Genomic DNA, 19,547 nt, shown 5'->3' with positions numbered 1-19,547 from the left:
CTAGCTGCTGGACAATCATTGACAGGAAGACACTAGAACTCACCAAAAAAGACACCCCAGATCCAAAGAAAAAGGAGAAGCCACAATGAGATGCTAGGAGGAGCGCAATCACAGTCAAATCCCATAACTGCTGGTGGGTGACTCACAGACTAGAGAACACTTATACCACAGGAGTCCACCCACTGGAGTAAAGGTTCCAAGCCCCACATCAGGCTTCCCAACCTGGGGGTCCAGCAACAGGAGGAGGAATTCCTAGGGAATCACACTGTGAAGCCTAGTGAGAATTGTTCGCAGGACTTCGACAGGACTGGAGGAAACAGAGACTCCACTCTTGGAGGGCACACACAAAGTAGTATACGTATCGGGACCCAGGGGAAGGATCAGTGACCCCAGGGGGACTGAACCAGACCTACCTGCTAGTGTTGGAGGGTCTCCTGCAGAGGTGGGGGATGGCTGTGGCTCACCATGGGGACAAGGACACTGGCAGCAGAAGTTCTGGGAAGCACTCCTTGGCGTGAGCCCTCACAGAGTGTGTCATTAGCCCCACCAAAGAGCCCAGGTAGGCTCCAGTGTTGGGCGGCCTCAGGCAAAACAACCAACAGGGAGGGAACCCAGCCCCACCCATCAACAGTCAAGTGGATTAAAGTTTTACTGAGCTCTGCCCACCAGAGCAACAGTCAGCTCTACCCATCACCAGTCCTTCCTATCAGGAAACTTACACAAGCCTCTTAGCCTCATTCACCAGAGGGAAGACAGCAGAAGCAAGAAGAACTAAAGTCCTGCAGCCTGTGGAAAAAAAACCACATTCACAGAAAGACAGACAAGATGAAAAGTCAGAGGGCTATGTACCAGATGAAGGGACAAGATAAAACCCAAGAAAAACAACTAAATGAAGTGGAGGTAGGCAGCTTTCCAAAAAAACAATTCAGAGTAATGATACTAAAGATGATTCAGGACCTCAGAAACAGAATGGAGGTAAAGATCGAGAAGATTCAAGAAATGTTAACAAAGACCTAGAAGAATTAAAGAACAAACAAACAGATGAACAATACAATAACTGAAATGAAAACTACACTAGAAGGAATCAATAGGAGAATGACTGAGGCAGAAGAACAGATGAGTGACCTGGAAGACAGAATGGTGGAATTCACTGCTGTGGAACAGAATACAGAAAAAAGAATGAAAAGAAATGAAGACAGCCTAAGAGACGTCTGGGACAACATTAAATGCAACAACATTCGCATTATAGAGGTCCCAGAAGGAGAAGAGAGAGAGAAACGACCAGAGAAAATATTTGAAGAGATTATAGTCAAAAACTTCCCTAACATGGGAAAGCAAATAGCCACCCAAGTCCAGGAAGTGCAGTGAGTCCCATACAGGATGAACCCAAGGAGAAACACACCAAGACACATAGTAATCAAATTGGCAAAAACTAAAGACAAAGAAAAATTATTGAAAGCAGCAAGGGAAAAATGACAACACACAAGAGAACTCCCATAAGGTTAGCAGCTGATTTCTCAGCAGAAACTCTACAAGCCAGAAGGGAGTGGCATGTTATACTTAACGTGATGAAAGGGAAGAACTTACAACTAAGATTACTCTACCCAGCAAAGATCTCATTCAGATTCGATGGAGAAATCAAAAGCTTTACAGACAAGCAAAAGCTAAGAGAAATCAGAACTACCAAACCAGTTCTACAACAAATGCTAAAGGAACTTCTCTAACTGGGAAACACAAGAGAAGAAAAGGATCTACAAAAACAAACCCAAAACAATTAAGAAAATCGTCATAGGAATATACATATTAATAATTACCTTAAACATGAATGGATTAAATGCTCCAACCAAAAGACACAGGCTTGCTAAATGGATACAAAAAGAAGACGCATATATCTGCTGTCTACAACAGACCCACTTCAGACCTAGGGACACAAACAGACTGAAAGTGAGGGGATGGAAAAGATATTCCATGCAAATGGAAATCGAAAGAAAGCTGGAGTAGCAATACTCATATCAGATAAAATAGACTTTAAAGTAAAGAAAGTTACAAGAGACAAGGAAGGACACTAAATAATGATAAAGGGATCAATCCAAGAAGAAGATATAACAAATATAAATATATATGCAACCAACATAGGAGCACCTGAATGCATAAGGCAACTGCTAACATCTATAGAAGAAGAAATCGAGAGTAAAACTATAATAGTGGGGGACTTTAACACCTCACTTACACCAATGGACAGATCATCCAAAATGAAAATAAACAAAAAACCAGAAGCTTTAAATGATACAATAGACCACATAGATTTAATTGTTATTTATAGGACATTCCATCCAAAAACAGCACATTACACTTTCTTCTCAAGTGTGCACAGAACATTCTCCAGGATAGGTCACATCGTGGGTCACAAATCAAGCCTCAGTATATTTAATAAAATTGAAATCATATCAAGCATCTTTTCTGACCACAAACCTATGAGATTAGAAATGAATAACAGGGGAAAAAAATGTAAAAAAAAAAACAAACACATGTAGGCTAAACAATACGTTACTAAACAACCAAGAGATCACTGAAGAAATCAAAGAGGAAATCAAAAAATATCAAGAGACAAATGACAATGAAAACACGACTATCCAAAACCTATGGGATGCGGCAAAAGCAGTTCTAAGAGGGAATTTTATAGCTATGCCAGCCTACCTCAAGAAACAAGAAAAATCTCAAGTAAACAATCTAACCTTACACCTAAAGGAAATACAGAAAGAACAACAAACAAAACCCAAAGTTAGCAGTAGGAAAGAAATCATAAAGATCAGAGCAGAAATAAATGAAATAGAAACAAAGAAAACAATAGCAAACATCAATAAAACTAAAAGCTGGTTCTTTGAGAAGATAAACAAAATTGATAAACCATTACCCAGACTCATCAAGAAAAAGAGGGAGAGGACTCAGATCAATAAAATTGGAAATGAAAAAGGAGAAGTTACAACAGACACGCAGAAATACATAGCATCCTAAGAGACTACTACAAGCAACTCTATGCCAATAAAATGGACAACCTGGAAGAAATGGACAAATTCTTAGAAAGGTATAACCTTCCAAGACTGAACCAGGAAGAAACAAGAAATATGAACAGATCAATCACAGGAAATGAAATTGAAACTCTGATTAAAAATTTTCTGACAAACAAAAGTCCAGGACCAGATGGCTTCACAGGTGAATTCTATCAAACATTTAGAGAAGAGCTAACACCCAGCCTTCTCAAACTCTTCCAAAAAATTGCAGAGGAAGGAACACTCCCAAACTGATTCTATGCGGCCACCATCACCCTGATACCAAAACCAGACAAAGATACTACAAAAAAAGAAAATTACAGACCAATATCACTGATGAATATAGATGCAAAAATACTCAACAAAATACTGCAAACAGAATGCAACCATACATTAAAAGGATCATACACCATGATCAAGTGGGATTTATCCCAGGGATGCAAGGATTCTTCAGTATGTGCAAATCAATCAATGTAATACACCATATTAGTAAATTGAAGAATAAAAACCATATGATCATCTCAATAGATGCAGAAAAAGCTTTTGACAAAATTCAACACCAGTTTATGATAAAAACTCTCCAGAAAGTGGGCATAGAGGGAACCTACCTCAACATAATAAAGGCCATATATGGCAAACCCACAGCACACATCATTCTCAATGGTGAAAAACTGAAAGCGTTTACTCTAAGATCAGGAAGAAGACAAGGATGTCCACTCTCGCCACTATTATTCAACATAGTTTTGGAAGTCCTAGCCATGGCAATCAGAGAAGAAAAAGAAATAAAAGGAATACAAATTGGAAAAGAAGAAGTAAAACTGTCAGTCTTTGCAGATGACATGATACTATATGTAGTGAATCCTAAAAATGCCACCAGAAAACTACTGGAGCTAATCAATGAATTTTTTAAAGTTGCAGGATACAAAATTAATGCATAGAAATCTCTTGCATTCCTATACACTAATGATGAAAAATCTGAAAGAGAAATTAAGGAAACACTCCCATTTACCATTGCAACAAAAAGAATAATATACCTAGGAATAAACCTACCTAGGGAGACAAAAGACCTGTATGCAGAAAACTATAAGACACTGATGAAGGAAATTAAGGATTATACCAACAGATGGAGAGATATACTATATTCTTGGATTGAAAGAATCAATATTGTGAAAATGACTACACCACCCAAAGCAATCTACAGATTCAATGCAATCCCTATTAAATTACCAATGGCATTTTTTACGGAACTAGAACAAATCATCTTAAATTTTGTATGGAGACACAAAAGACCCTGAATAGCCCAAGAAATCTTGAGGGAAAAAAACAGAGCTGGAGGAATCAGACTCCCTGACTTCGGACTATACTACAAAGCTCCAGTAATCAAGGCAATATGGTACTGGCACAAAAATAGAAATATAGATCAATGGAACAAGATAGAAAGCCAAGAGATAAACCCACACACCTATGGTCAGCTAATCTATGACAAAGGAGGCAAAGATATACAATGGTGAAAAGACAGTCTCTTCAATAAGTGGTGCTTGGAAAACTGGACAGCTACATGTAAAAGAATGAAATTAGAACACTCCCTAACACCATATACAAAAATAAACTCAAAATGGATTTGAGACCTAAATTAATGCTGGACACTATAAAACTCTTAGAGGAAAACATAGGAAGAACACTCTCTGACATAAATCACAGTGAGGTGTTTTTTGATTCACCTCCTAGAGTAATGGAAATAAAACCAAAAATAAACAAATGGGACATAATGGAACTTAAAAGCTTTTTCACAGCAAAGGAAACCATAAACAAGACGAAAAGACAACCCTCAGAATGGGAGAAAATATTTGCAAAGGAATCAATGGACAAAGGATTAATCTCCAAAATATCTAAACAACTCATGCAGCTCAATATTAAAGAAACAAACAACCCAATCCAAAAATGGGCAGAAGACCTAAATAGACATTTCTCCAAAGAAGACATACAGATGGCCAAGAAGCACATGAAAAGCTGCTCAACATCACTAATCATTAGAGAAATGCAAATCAAAACTACAGTGAGGTATCACCTCACACCAGTTAGAGTGGGCATCATCAGAAAATCTACAAATAACAAAAGCTGGAGAGGGTGTGGAGAAAAGGGAACCCTCTTGCACTGTTGGTACAGCCACTATAGAGAACAGTATGGAGGTTCCTTAAAAAACTGAAAATAGAATTACCATATGATCCAGCAATCCCACTACTGGGCACATACTCAGAGAAAACCATAATTCAAAAAGACACATGCACCCCAATGTTCATTGCAGCACTATTTACAATAGCCAGGACATGGTAGCAACCTAAATGCCCATCAACAGACGAATGGATTAAGAAGATGTGGTATTTATATACAATGGAGTATTACTCAGCCATAAAATGGAACAAAATTGAGTCATTTGTTGAGACATGGATGGACCTAGAGACTGTCATACGGAGTGAAGTAATTCAGAAAGAGAAAAAAAAATATCATGTATTAATGCATGTATGTGGAACCTAGAAAAATGATACAGATGAACTTGTTTGCAGGGAATATTTGAGACACAGATGTAGAGAACAAACGTATGGACACCAAGGGGGGAAAACCACGGTGGGGGTGGGGATGGTGGTGTGCTGAATTGGGCCATTGGGATTGACATATATACACTGATGTGTATAAAATTGATGACTAATAAGAACCTGCAGTATAAGAAAACAAACAAACAAAAAAACAACTAATACTAAACTTTCTTTGGGTTATTTGTATGGAAATGTGTTAATATAAATGTTTTAGATGTTACATGAAATTTCTAAAAATCTTATATGTTCTGGTATAAAGTTATAAATCATAATTCTAGTTATTACTTTAAAATGTAAAATGTATATCTCAGAAATAAATGAATTTTCTTGTCAATTGCATTATTATGAACTTTCTTCAAATCTTTAACCGTGGTCATTTTTAAGTCTTTTGTCATTTATAGACATTTCTGGGTGTACTCTGATGCTTTTGCAAAAATGTTCCTGTAAAAGGGTTTCATCTTCAAGGAATTTATGAAAAGTCTCTGACAAGTACAGGTTTCTGGTAACTGACTATACTGCTGAACTGAATGAATAAGCATTTTCAGAACTCTAAAGGAAACCTGATGAATTCATAAAAGTGATAACAAAAGATCAAGATAAAAACAAATTAATTACATGGGACTGAGTGAACTGATGTGGATGATTATAATTTTTGTGACCTTCTGTTTGAATTAAAAAAAAGAAATCCCACAAGGACTCAGAGGCAAAAAATATACAAATCAATTTTCACTGCAAAGTAAAGGAGCTGTTACAGTGGAGGATTACTGGACTGAATGTCAATATTATGACACAGTATGAGTGTTTTTCGTGTTTGGTAATTGCAACCATTGTTGCTTTTGTTGTGGTCATCCATTTACAATGCTTGGTGTCAGTTTATTTATCTCTTGTAAAAATAAAATACAGTGTGTGTGTGTGTGTGTGTGTGTGTGTGTGTGTGTGAAAAAATGAACTTAAAAAGAAAAATAAGAAAGAAAAAAGGTGACTTTATGAGGGCAAGAGGGTTGAGGAGGATTCAGAGAATCATGATGCTATAGAGATTTTATAAGCATTTAAGAATAAAAATATGTAGATGTTTTAATTGTATAAATATAAAAGCTGGTATGCAGAAAGAAAATAAAAAAGCGATGTTGCATGATACTGAGAGTATTAAACTCTTTAAAGCATTAATTAGAATAATTAGAATGCATTTCTTACATATTTATGTTTAAAATCCTCATTTCTACATACTTGGAATAGCCAGTTCTTATAGTTTGAAGATTTGTCTTAATTCACAGTATTTTTTGCTTTGCTTCTTAGGTACCAGCAAGGTCTCAACGTCCTACTCAACAACTTCCCTACCACCACCTCCACCATCCCATCCAGCCTGCCAGCCACCATTGCCAGCATCTCACCCAACACAATCGGCAGTCCCAAGTCTACCTCCCAGAAACATTAAACCTCCCTTCGATCTCAAGTAAGCAAAAGGTTATCTTGCCATTTCTTTGTCAGTCTCTTGCCATGGATTTTCAAACTATGTTTGGCTGAATGCTGTGGGTTCCATGGTAAGCTAATGGATCCACAAAGATGAGCAGTTGGCAGGGGGAAAAGATGGCTGAGCAAGCTGCTCTCACACCACCATACCTTTGAGCCACTCTTATTTCTCTGTTTTTTCAGTGGTTTTCCCCTTAAGAGTTCATCTGAAGAAATTTTCCAGTGCCTTTTTAGAAGTTCTGAAGCATTCTTCAGGTCAGCACCACCACCATCACCATTAGCATCACCACAACCACCATTAACATCATCACCACCATTAGCATCACCAACACCACAGCCATCACCACCATCACCATTATCATCATCACCACCACCATCATTATCATCACCACCAGCACCATCACTGCCATCATCACCACTATCACAACCACCATCACCACCATTATCATCACCACCACCACCACCATATTTTACTCACTGCCTATGATGTGCTAGGCACGTTACATGTATAATCCTTATAACTTTATTGAGTGGATAGTGTTATCATCCTGTCACAGATGAGTAAATGGAACTTTACAGAGGCTAAGTAACTTCTCCAAATGTGAGTCAATGTCAATCTGAGTCCAAAGAAAATGTGAGCTTTTAACCACTCTGCTAAATAACCTCCTTTAAGTAAAAAAATGGAGGTTTTCTCTGAATAGTCAGATTTTTGACTGTGTATTAAAAAACTAGGAAACTTATTCAAGCCCACTCTCACTTTTCTTAGATGGTAGTTTTAGAAATGTCAAAACTGTATGGGTTGTATGCACGGGCTCTTTATCCGTGATTTACCAGAATACCTGGTTGAGGAAACAGCAAGCAGAAGATTGGGATAGATGAAATGTTTTAAAAAGAAATAGCCAGACGATGGCAAGCATAGATTCCTTTGGCCAGTCAGAGTAGATCTTCCGTTTCCTCTTCTAGAAAATTGTTTTGCATGATTCTCCTTTACCGCAAGTAAGTAATATGCCAAAGTATTTAGCTACGTTTGTTTTTCCTTCGCTTCAATCCCCTATCAGATTGATATTCATTACATTTAAAGTACTTAATATCCTTAATCCTTCTGATAGAATCTATTAATATCAAAATTCGATTGACAGCTTTCCTTTAATGCTGATGATTACAATTTAGAGCAGGGGTTGAAAACATGTTTGTCATGGGTAGCCACCACTACGTTTCACTTTATTAGGCTTTGGGTGGGGGGGTGTGGTTAAAGGCATAACTTCAACTAACTAGGAGGTGTTAGAGCAGCTTAGTGGCTACAATCCTCTGTATAAGCTGCACTGTGCATTTATGTTAACTACATGCCCTTCCAGGCATTTGAGTTTATGAATCCTAATTTATGATAACCAGCTACCAAATGAGAGTGTAAGCCATCTGCCTACTAAAATATGTGTCAAATAAATATTAGTTTAATTAAAATAACTAATAGGTGTTCTTATATACACTGGATTTCTGTGTAAATTACTTTCCTTTCACATGTATTAAATCCTGTGTCTTTTTCCTAATTTTGTTCCTACTCTGATGAATTTAACCCATTAGATTTCGACCTTAGTACTTTTGAATTTTATTATATGACTCTATCCCTGCTCCTGGCTTCAGTTAGTCTTCTGGATCCTGTTTAATTCTAGTGAGAAATTTCAGTAAATAGCTTGAGCATGAATTCCTGATAATTTCTAAGGCATAAAGACTGGTAACTCTTTGATTGAAGAAATCATGGAGAGGAGGAGGGTTTGGCATTATTCCTGCTGTTTGGGAGTCCCCAAGACCACCCATGTGTTTGATGATCCACTAAAAGGACACACGGGACTCAGCCCATAGTGGTACTCATGGCTAAGATTTATCCCAGTCACACTCTCCTTCTAAACCTGGCAGTGGACAGAGTAGGACTGCTCTTTTCTCCAGGTACAAAAATGCAATACAAGTGTAATGTTGCTTCTCAGGAAAGCCTTTTAGAGGCAGCTTTTACTGAAAGCTGGCACCTAGGCACCTTCTGCCTAGCAACTACCAAAATACCAGACTTCTAGAAGGAAAGCAGGTGTTCACCGTAAGTCATGTTGTTTATACAATCTAGGCACAGCAAAGCATTCTTATGATTAGGCTATCAGTGCAGGAAATGCTTTTGGAGCTGAGTTCCCAGTTACAAACTAACAGCCCATCTTGATAAAAGATTCTTTTAAAAATAGCAACTTCAGGCCTGCTATGATAACTCTTTTCTGTAAACCTACACCCTAGAATCCACTGTGATAAGGTGGAGAATAAAAAGTTATAAAAAGAAGAAAGGATTTCAAAAAGAGACCAGTAGCCTGGACTACAGCATCATACCAATGCTGGTCAATTTCCCAACTTTGTAGGAAATTCGTGCAAAGTTGAAAAGAGCCCGCCAACCAGCCAGGTTCAAATTTTCACTTGTAATAGTGTTTTCATCAGAAATCAGCAAAATCCACCAATTGCAATAAACTTAACCTCATCCCTATTTCCATCTTATTAAGGACTCCTAATAAGAAAGTTTGATTCATCTAAGAGTTACTCTTACTCTCAGAAAAAAGATGGAGAGAAACAAGAATCTTAGATGTTACATTGCCTAGATAAGCTAGAACTGGCACATCTGAAAGTTAAATGTCAGATGAAGAGAACAGAGAAAATGAAAGCCAAGGGACATCTATAAGACAATTTTTTTTTAAGTAAAAATGTGGTGTATGGTGTAAGGCTTTCAAGCTCCCATCAGAGAGCTCAAGTAAAATCCAAAATGAAGAAATATATGGGTTGGAAACTTTCCCCCAAGGAGGGGAAGCTAGAAAAGACACAAAGAGGAAATGAAAGTAACATTGGTCTTGATATTCAGTCTCACAAATTTATATTTCATGTGAGAGGGAAATTTATGGAATGATTTTTAAGTAAAATTGTGAGTGATGTATGTTCTATGCTTTTTCTTCTCACCACCACCCTTCCAATAATAATTTTTTGAGCCACTACTTTGTGCCTTTGCAATAGAAATTCACAAAATATCAGTGAACAAAATAAAGATTCCTGCCCACATAAAACAGGGGGCAAGAGACACAAGGGGAAAAAAAATAATAAACAAGTAAAGGATAGAGCATGTTAGGAAATATCAAGTGCTATAGGAGAAAGTAGAGCAGATTAGTGGTGTAGTGTGAGGGTTGGAGACAACGTGTTGCAACTTTAAAGAGACAGGTGAGGGTCACTCCCCTTATAGGAAGTTATACTGGAGCAAAGACTCAAGGAAGTGAAGGAGTTAGTCACGCTAATATCTGGAGGAAGACCATTCCAGGCAGAGAGGACAGACAGAACAGAGCCCTAGAATGTCCAGGGACTCAGAAGGAGGTAGCTGGGGCTGAAGTAGATGAACAAGGGAAGGAGTAGGAGGGAAAGATTCAGCTCATGCAGGTCCCTGCGGGTCATGATAGAGATTACAGCTCTTATCCTAAGTGAAATGGGAAATCCTGAAGAGCTAGAGCAGAGCAGCGACGTTCTCACTTATGTTTTGTAAATATCACCTTAACAGCTGTCTGAAAAGGGACAGTTGGCAAAAATTGAAGAAGGGAAACCAGTTAGGCAGATAGGGCAGAAGTGCAGGCAAGGTGCAGAGGTGGCTCTAACCAGGAGGGTGCAGGGCAAGTGGTACGAGGTCCAGATTCTGGATGTATTTTGAAGGTAGAGACTACAGAATTTGGATTTGGGGTATGAAATAAAAAGAGGATCCAATGTGGCTCCAAGGTCTGAGCCTGAGTAACTCCAAGGCTGATGTGTCCGTCAACCGAAATGGGATTGGCTGAAGGTGAGCAAGTTTGGGCCTGGGGAAGATCAGGAGAGCCCAGCTTTGTTAAGCTTGTGGCGTCTCTTAAACATGCAAGCGCAGATGTTGAGGAGGCAATTAGGTATAAGAAGTGAAGAGTTTGGGAGAGAGTTCTCGGTTAAAAATATATATTTGAGAGTCATGGGTGTATATTCCACACTTAAAGTCCTGACACTGTTAAGATCACTAAGGAAGTGAATTCCTAGAACCAAGAATTAGAACAACGAAGAACTAGTGCTCAGGTGAGGGACTGGCTTCCCAAAGGCATAAATGACTGATAAGGTTCACAGTTCTCCCCAGGGTGTAGAGTCTGTATTGCTTATGGCAGGAAAAGGAATTGGGATCAAAGAAAGAATTTCAGGAGATCTCCCGGCCTTTATCACCTGCCTACTTCCCAGAAGTCACTTGTAATTATATCTTTCAGGTCAGTATGCTTTAAGAATGTGAAGAATTGGAGGCAGGTGAGAATTACGAATAATAAACATCTTCAAAAAGACAGTAGTTAAGGCCAAAGTTATGCTGTATTTTAAATTGTATTGTTTCCCCACCTAGTGGTCAGAAATCAGCTAGTTCCATTTTATATTTTACTCAGACATCTGAAGAGGAACTGAAATGGGTCAAAGGAGCTCGTTTATCAGTTTTAGTGTTCAAATCAATATCTTTAGGGTAACACATTTCTTGGTACCATTTTAAAAAATTAATTATAATTTTAACAGTATAACTCATTCATATGAACACAGAACCAGTGGTTGAATATTGTGGTATACAAAGCAAATTACATGGTTACTAATAGTAATGAAACAGGAAAAGTGAAGTAATAAGAAGTAATAAATAATGGAAATGACTAAGGTTGGAAAAGGAAATGTTAAGCAGTTCTTACCCTGAGGTCATTCTTAGTCAGTGTAAGACTTTTCTTTTTCTGGCTCTAAAATTAGAGGAAAAGTAAGAATTTACCATTATAAACTTTTTATTAGTTAGAAAAGCTTAACACTTACGACAAAATTCAAAACCCATTTATGATAAAAACCCTCCAGAGAGTAGGCATAGAGGGAACTTTCCTCAACATAATAAAGGCCATATATGACAAACCCACAGCCAACATTGTCCTCAATGGTGAAAAACTGAAACCATTTCCACTAAGATCAGGAACAAGACAAGGTTGCCCACTCTCACCACTATTATTCAACATAGATTTGGAAGTTTTAGCCACAGCAATCAGAGAAGAAAAAGAAATAAAAGGAATACAAATTGGAAAAGAAGAAGTAAAACTGTCAGTCTTTGCAGATGACATGATACTATACATAGAGAATCCTAAAGATGCCAGAAACCTACTAGAGCTAATCAATGAATTTTGTAAAGTAGCAGGATACAAAAGTAATGCACAGAAATCTCTGGCATTCCTATACACTAATGATGAAAAATCTGAAAGTGAAATCAAGAAAACACTCCCATTTACCATTGCAACAAAAAGAATATAATATCTAGGAATAAACCTACCTAAGGAGACAAAATATCTGTATGTAGAAAATTATAAGACACTGATGAAAGAAATTAAAGATGATACAAATAGATGGAGAGATATACCATGTTCTTGGATTGGAAGAATCAATATTGTTAAAATGACTTTACTACCCAAAGCAATCTACAGATTCAATGCAATCCCTATCAAACTACCACTGGCATTTGTCACAAAACTAGAACAAAAAATTTCACAATTTGTATGGAAACACAAAAGACCCCGAATAGCCAAAGCAATTTTGAGAAAGGAAAATGGAGCTGGAGGAATCAGGCTCCCTGACTTCAGACTATACTACAAAGCTACAGCAATCAAGACAGTACAATACTGGCACAAAAACAAATATAGATCAATGGAACAGGATAGAAAGCCCATAGATAAACCCACGCACAATGGTCACCTTATCTTTGATAAAGGAAGCAAGAATATGCAATTGACAAAAGAAAGCCTCTTCAATAAGTGGTGCTGGGAAAACTGGACAGCTACATGTAAAAGAATGAAATTAGAACACTCCCTAACACCATACACAAAAATAAACTCAAAATGGATTTGAGACCTAAATGTAAGACCGGACACTCTTTGACATAATAGGAAGAACACTCTTTGACATAAATCACAGCAAGATCTTTTTTGATCCACCTCCTAGAGTAATGGAAATAAAAACAAAAATAAACAAATGGGGCATAATGAAACTTAAAAGCTTTTTCACAGCAAAGGAAACCATAAACAAGATGAAAAGACAACCCTCAGAATGGGAGAAAATATTTGCAAACGAGTCAACAGATGAAGGACTAATCTCCAAAATATATAAACAGCACATGCAGCTCAATATTAAAGAAACAAACAACCCAATCCAAAAATGGGCAGAAGACCTAAGTAGACATTTCTCCAAAGAAGACATACAGATGGCCAAGAAGCACATGAAAAGCTGCTCAACATCACTAATTATTAGAGAAATGCAAATCAAAACTACAATGAGGTATCACCTCACACCAGTTAGAATGGGCATCATCAGAAAATCTACAAACAACAAAAGCTGGAGAGGGTGTGGAGAAAAGGGAACCCTCTTGCACTGTTGGTGGGAGTGTAAATTGATACAGCCATTATGGAAAACAGTGTGGAGGTTCCTTAAATAACGAAAAATAGAATTACCACATGATATAGCAATCCCACTACTGGGCATATACCCTGAGAAAACCATAATTCAAAAAGAGTCATGTACCACAATGTTCATTGCAGCTCTATTTACAATAGCCAGGACATGGAAGCAACCTAAGTGTCCATCGACAGATGAATGGATAAAGAAGATGTGGCACATATATACAATGGAATATTACTCAGCCATAAAAAGAAACGAAATTGAGTTATTTGTCGTGAGGTGGATGGACCTAGAGTCTGTCATACAGAATGAAGTAAGTCAGAAAGAGAAAGACAAATACCATATGCTAATACATATATATGGAATCTTAAAAAAAAAATGGTCATGAAGAACCTAGGGGCAAGATGGGAACAAAGACACAGACCTACTAGAGAATGGATTTGAGGACACAGGGAAGGGGAAGGGTAAACTGGCACAATGTGAGAGAGTGGCATGGACATATGTACACTACCAAGCGTAAAATAGATTGCTAGTGGGAAGCAGCCGCATAGCACAGGGAGATCAGCTCAGCACTTTGTGACTACCTAGAGGGGTGGGATAGGGAGGGTGGGAGGGAGGGAGACGCAAGAGGGAGGAGATATGGGGACATGTATATGTATAACTGATTCACTTTGTTATAAAGCAGAAACTAACACAACATTGTAAAGCAATTATACTCCAATAAAGATGTTAAAAAAAAATAAAGTAACACTTTCTTCAACACTTTTTGAACATTAAAAAAAAAGAAATGCTTAACACTTTCTGGAATTTTGAGACTTGCCATATCAGTCATGCACTCCCAGACAGTCTTACCTAAGTCCATTCACTTTAAGAAGTCATAGTTTTATAATTTCTCATGCGTTAAATACAGGAAGTCGTGTTCCGGAGAAAAATTTATGGGATTTCGTTTTCAGTAAGGTCAGGTATAGAACAAAGTTTTATATGTCACTTAGATTTCCTCCTTCTTCTTTAAAAATCAAACTGAGAATTAAGAGCTAAAGTCACGGAATAAAGGTCATGAATAGCGAATAAAGTATAAAGGTCAACAGTTCCCATCTTTAAAAGTCAGGAAATAGAGCTCTAATAGCTTTCTAAACATGACAGTCATAACATTAAATTAATTTTGCTTTTCCTGTTTAATTCTGTATGCTTTGTTTATACTAAAACAAAGAGCTATGGTGAAAGGCCTTCTTGAATAGATGTCCTTATTGTAACAACTGATAAGCTTCCTTTTCTTCTTTACCCGCTCCCTCTGTTTACTTTTCTAGGACTTGGGTTGTGGCTAGTGTGGTTGTTTGTCTCTTTATCTCTCTGTGTGGCTTTTCTCAATGCCTGGAACACTTTTTTGAGCAGTTGGTGACAGTTTGTTCTGGGTCTATCCTTGACACTCACCTATTTCTTCCCCTCATCTTTCTTCCTTTTATTCTTCACTGTTATTCCTATTCTTAACACAATTTCATATTTAGTGACTATATTAATGTTCTATATATGGTGAATTCAGACCTATATAAAACTAAAATTTATATGCTATAATGTTGGTTCCATGAATATATGTATGCATACAAACATTATCTACAAGTAATAAATGGTTTACATTAAAGTGCAGGTGTATATGTATGAGTGTGCTATGCAGATCCCCTTCATTTTGCAAATATTTGTAATTCATCCAAGTGTTTCAGGAAATAAACTGCAAGTCCAGTAGTCTTTTTAACTTATATTCTTCTTCAAAAATGATAATAAACAATTCACCTTAGTAATAAGCGTTCGTTTCTTAGTATTACTAAGACATCGTTAATTTGGCCAAAAAAAATCAAAGTCCTATACATAACAGGAATTATTCTAATAGCTTCCTAAAAATGACAGTCATAATAATAAATTAACTAACAGTGATAATCTCTTTATTCCAAGGGCTTATGGTTTTGTAGTAGGAATAGAGACCTGCAAGTAATTGCTCTATAATTATAACAATCCAGATTAATATCTGTAGTGAGCAATGTATGACATATGGAAGCAGCAACTGTGTGAGCTTGGGGGAGTTGGGATAACTTCACAGAGGAGGGAGTGTTTAAGAAGAGGCTTAAAGATTTAAAGATTAAGGAGGGCCACAGCAGGGGATGATGAGAAGGGAGAATTATTCCAGAGAAGGCAAACAGCAGGGGCTAAGCATGAAGAAACAAGAAAGCAGTGTTCAGAGAATAAGTGAATTCAGTATTAATATGTGAAAAGAAGACAATGTAAGAAGAGGAAATATGGAAAATAAAACTCTAAAAGAGCAGGAGAGATCTTAAGAACTATATACCATGAAAAGAACTATAGATTTTATTCTGTAGAATGTCAGTGTATTTTGATGTCTAAGGTATTTATATCTTGTGCTTTTAATTAATATTTACTTCACTAAAGTTAATAATGCAAAGGCCTAATTTATTTTAAATACTTAAACTCACATGATATAACTTGCTATGCAATTTATACACCTAGCAATTTTTATTTAAATAAGAATAATTATTTTCAGGGGGATCTCTGATTAATGATTGGAAAACTCAGACTAACTTCTTTCAGATCAATAGTTATGTTTATAATAAATTTAAGTAATTAAACTCCCTTACATGTTTCCCATTATGTGTATAAATTTACATATTGAATTTTGTTTTTAAGCATTTCTGATACCTACCTGACTGAACAAATTTCATAACTCTACTCAGCAAAACCTCCCAAGAACTTAAACAACTCTTGTAAATCTATTAAACCATATCCATTTCTCTTATCTACTCCAACTGCATTTGCAATTGGATTTTTCTTATACTTCTTTTTTAAACTTTTAAATTTTATTTTATTTATTTTTTTATACAACAGGTTCTTATTAGTCATCAATTTTATACACATCAGTGTATACATATCAATCCCAATCACCCAATTCATCACACCACCATCCCCACCACCCCACAGCTATCCCCCCTTGGTGTCCATATGTTTGTTCTCTGCATCTGTGTCTCAACTTCTGCCCTGCAAACCGATTCATCTGTACCATTGTTCTCGGGCCACATACATACGTTAATATACGATATTTGTTTTTCTCTTTCTGACTTACTACACTCTGTATCCATGTCTCAACAAAAGACCCAATTTCGTTCCTTTTTATGGCTGAGTAATATTCCATTGTATATATGTACCACATCTTCTTAATCTATTCGTCTGTCACTGGGCATTTAGGTTGCTTTCATGACCTGGCTATTGTAAATAGTGCTGCAATGAACACTGGGGTGCATGTGTCTTTTTGAATTATGATTTACTCTGGGTATATGCCCAGTAGTGGGATTGCTGTATCATATGGTAATTCTATTTTTCATTATTTAAGGAACATCCATACTGTTTTCCATAGTGACTGTATCAATTTACATTCCCACCAACAGTGCAAGAGGGTTCCCTTTTCTCCACACCATCTCCAGCATTTGTTGTTTGTAGATTTTCTGATGATGTCCCCATTCTAACTCGTGTGAGGTGATACCTCATTGTAGTTTTGATTTGCATTTCTCTAATATTAGTGATGCTGAGCAGCTTTTCATGTGCTTCTTGGCCATCTGTATGTCTTCTTTGGAGAAATGTCTATTTAGGTCTTCTGCCCATTTTTGGATTGGGTCGTTTGTTTCTTTAATATTGAGCTGCATGTGCTGTTTATATATTTTGGAGATTAATCCTTTATCCGTTGACTCGTTTGCAAATATTTTCTCCCATTCTGAGGGTTGTCTTTTCATCTTGTTTATGGTTTCCTTTGCTGTGCAAAAGCTTTTAAGTTTCATTACATCCCATTTGTTTGTTTTTGTTTTTATTTCCATTACTCTAGGAGGTGGATCAAAAAAGATCTTGTGGGCTTCCCTAGTGGTGCGGTGGTTGAGAGTCCACCTGCCGATGCAGGGGACAGGGGTTCGTGCCCCGGTCTGGGAAGATCCCACATGCCGTGGAGCGGCTGGGTCCATGGGCCATGGCCGCTGAGCCTACACGTCCGGAGACTGTGCTCCACAACAGGAGAGGCCACAGCAGTGAGAGCCCTGCGTACCACCAAAAAAAAAAAGATCTTGCTGTGATTTATGTCGAAGAGTGTTCTTCCTATGTTTTCCTCTAAGAGTTTTATAGTGTCCAGTCTTATATTTAGGTCTCAAATCCATTTTGAGTTTATTTTTGTGTATGGTGTTAGGGAGTGTTCTAATTTCATTCTTTTACATATAGCTGTCCAGTTTTCCCAGCACCATTTATTGAAGAGGATTTCTTTTGTCCATTGTATATCCCTGCCTCCTTTGTCATAGATTAATTGACCATAAGTGTGTGGGTTTATCTCTGGGTTTTCTATCTTGTTACATTGATCTATGTTTCTGTTTTTGTGCCAGTACCATATTTTCTTGATTACTGTAGCTTTGTAGTAGAGTCTGAGGCCAGGGAGTCTGATTTCTCCAGCTCCGTTTTTTTCCCTCCAGACTGCTTTCGCTATACGGGGTCTTTTGTGTCTCTGTACAAATTTTAAGATGATTTGTTCTAGTTCCGTAAAAAATGCCATTGGTAATTTAATAGGGATTGCATTGAAGCTGTAGATTGCTTTGGGTACTATAGTCAATTTCACAATGTTGATTCTTCCAATCCAAGAACATGGTATATCCCTCCATCTGTTGGTACCATCTTTAATTTCTTTCATCAGTGTCTTATAGTTTTCTGCATACGGGTCTTTTGTCTCCCTCGGTAGGTTTATTCCTAGGTATTTTATTCTTTTTGTTGCAATGGTAAATGGGAATTTTTCCTTAATTTCTCTTTCAGATTTTTCATCATTAGTGTATAGGAATGCAAGAGATTTCTGTGCATTAATTTTGTTTCTTGCAACTTTACCAAATTCATTGATTAGCTCTAGTAGTTTTCTGGTGGCATTTTTAGCATTCTCTATGTATAGTATCATGTCATCTGCAAACAGTGATGGTTTTACTTCTTCTTTTCCAATTTGTATTCCTTTTATTTCTTTTTCTTCTCTGATTGCCATGGCTAGGACTTCCAAAACTATGTTGAATAATAGCCGTGAGAGCAGACATCCTTGTCATGTTCCTGATCTTAGAGGAAACGCTTTCAATTTTTCACCATTGAGAATGATGTTTGCTGTGGGTTTGCCATATATGGCCTTTATTATGTTGAGGTAGGTTCCCTCTGTGCCCACTTTCTGGAGAGTTTTTATCATAAATCAGTGTTGAATTTTGTCAAAAGCTTTTTCTGCATCTATTGAGATGATCATATTGTTTTTATTCTTCAATTTACTAATATGGTGTATTACATTGATTGATTTGTGCATACTGAAGAATCCTTACATCCCTGGGATAAATCCCACTTGATCATGGTGTATGATCCTTTTAATGTATGGTTGCATTCTGTTTGCAGTATTTTGTTGAGTATTTTTGCATCTATATTCATCAGTGATATTGGTCTGTAATTTTCTTTTTTTGTAGTATCTTTGTCTGGTTTTGGTATCAGGGTGATGGTGGCCGCATAGAATCAGTTTGGGAGTGTTCCTTCCTCTGCAATTTTTTGGAAGAGTTTGAGAAGGCTGGGTGTTAGCTCTTCTCTAAATTTTGATAGAATTCACCTGTGAAGCCATCTGGTCCTGGACTTTTGTCGGAAAATTTTAATCAGAGTTTCAATTTCATTTCCTGTGATTGATCTGTTCATATTTTCTGTTTCTTCCTGGTTCAGTCTTGGAAGGTTATACCTTTCTAAGAATTTGTCCATTTCTTCCAGGTTTTCCATTTTATTGGCATAGAGTTGCTGGTAGTAGTCTCTTAGGATGCTTTGTATTTCTGTGGTGTCTGTTGTAACTTCTCCTTTTTCATTTCTAATTTTATTGATCTGAGTCCTCTCCCTCTTTTTCTTGATGAGTCTGGCTAATGGTTTATCA

The 19,547-nt window shown here is 37.1% G+C and overlaps 1 protein-coding gene across 3 annotated transcripts in view; it reads left to right on the top strand.

Moving 5' to 3' along the window:
• FYB1 (FYN binding protein 1) overlaps positions 1-19,547 on the top strand; it is a 180,274-nt gene that overhangs the window by 119,815 nt on the left and 40,912 nt on the right. For all 3 annotated transcript variants that reach the window (XM_067730567.1, XM_067730566.1, XM_067730568.1), the window contains exon 3: positions 6,941-7,097. In XM_067730567.1, the coding sequence (XP_067586668.1) occupies positions 6,941-7,097 (157 nt within the window). The remainder of the gene's footprint in view (positions 1-6,940; positions 7,098-19,547) is intronic.

Source organism: Pseudorca crassidens, chromosome 3, assembly GCF_039906515.1.
Source record: "Pseudorca crassidens isolate mPseCra1 chromosome 3, mPseCra1.hap1, whole genome shotgun sequence".
Classification (NCBI taxonomy): Eukaryota; Metazoa; Chordata; class Mammalia; order Artiodactyla; family Delphinidae; genus Pseudorca; species Pseudorca crassidens.
This window is presented reverse-complemented; position numbering and strand designations above follow the sequence as displayed.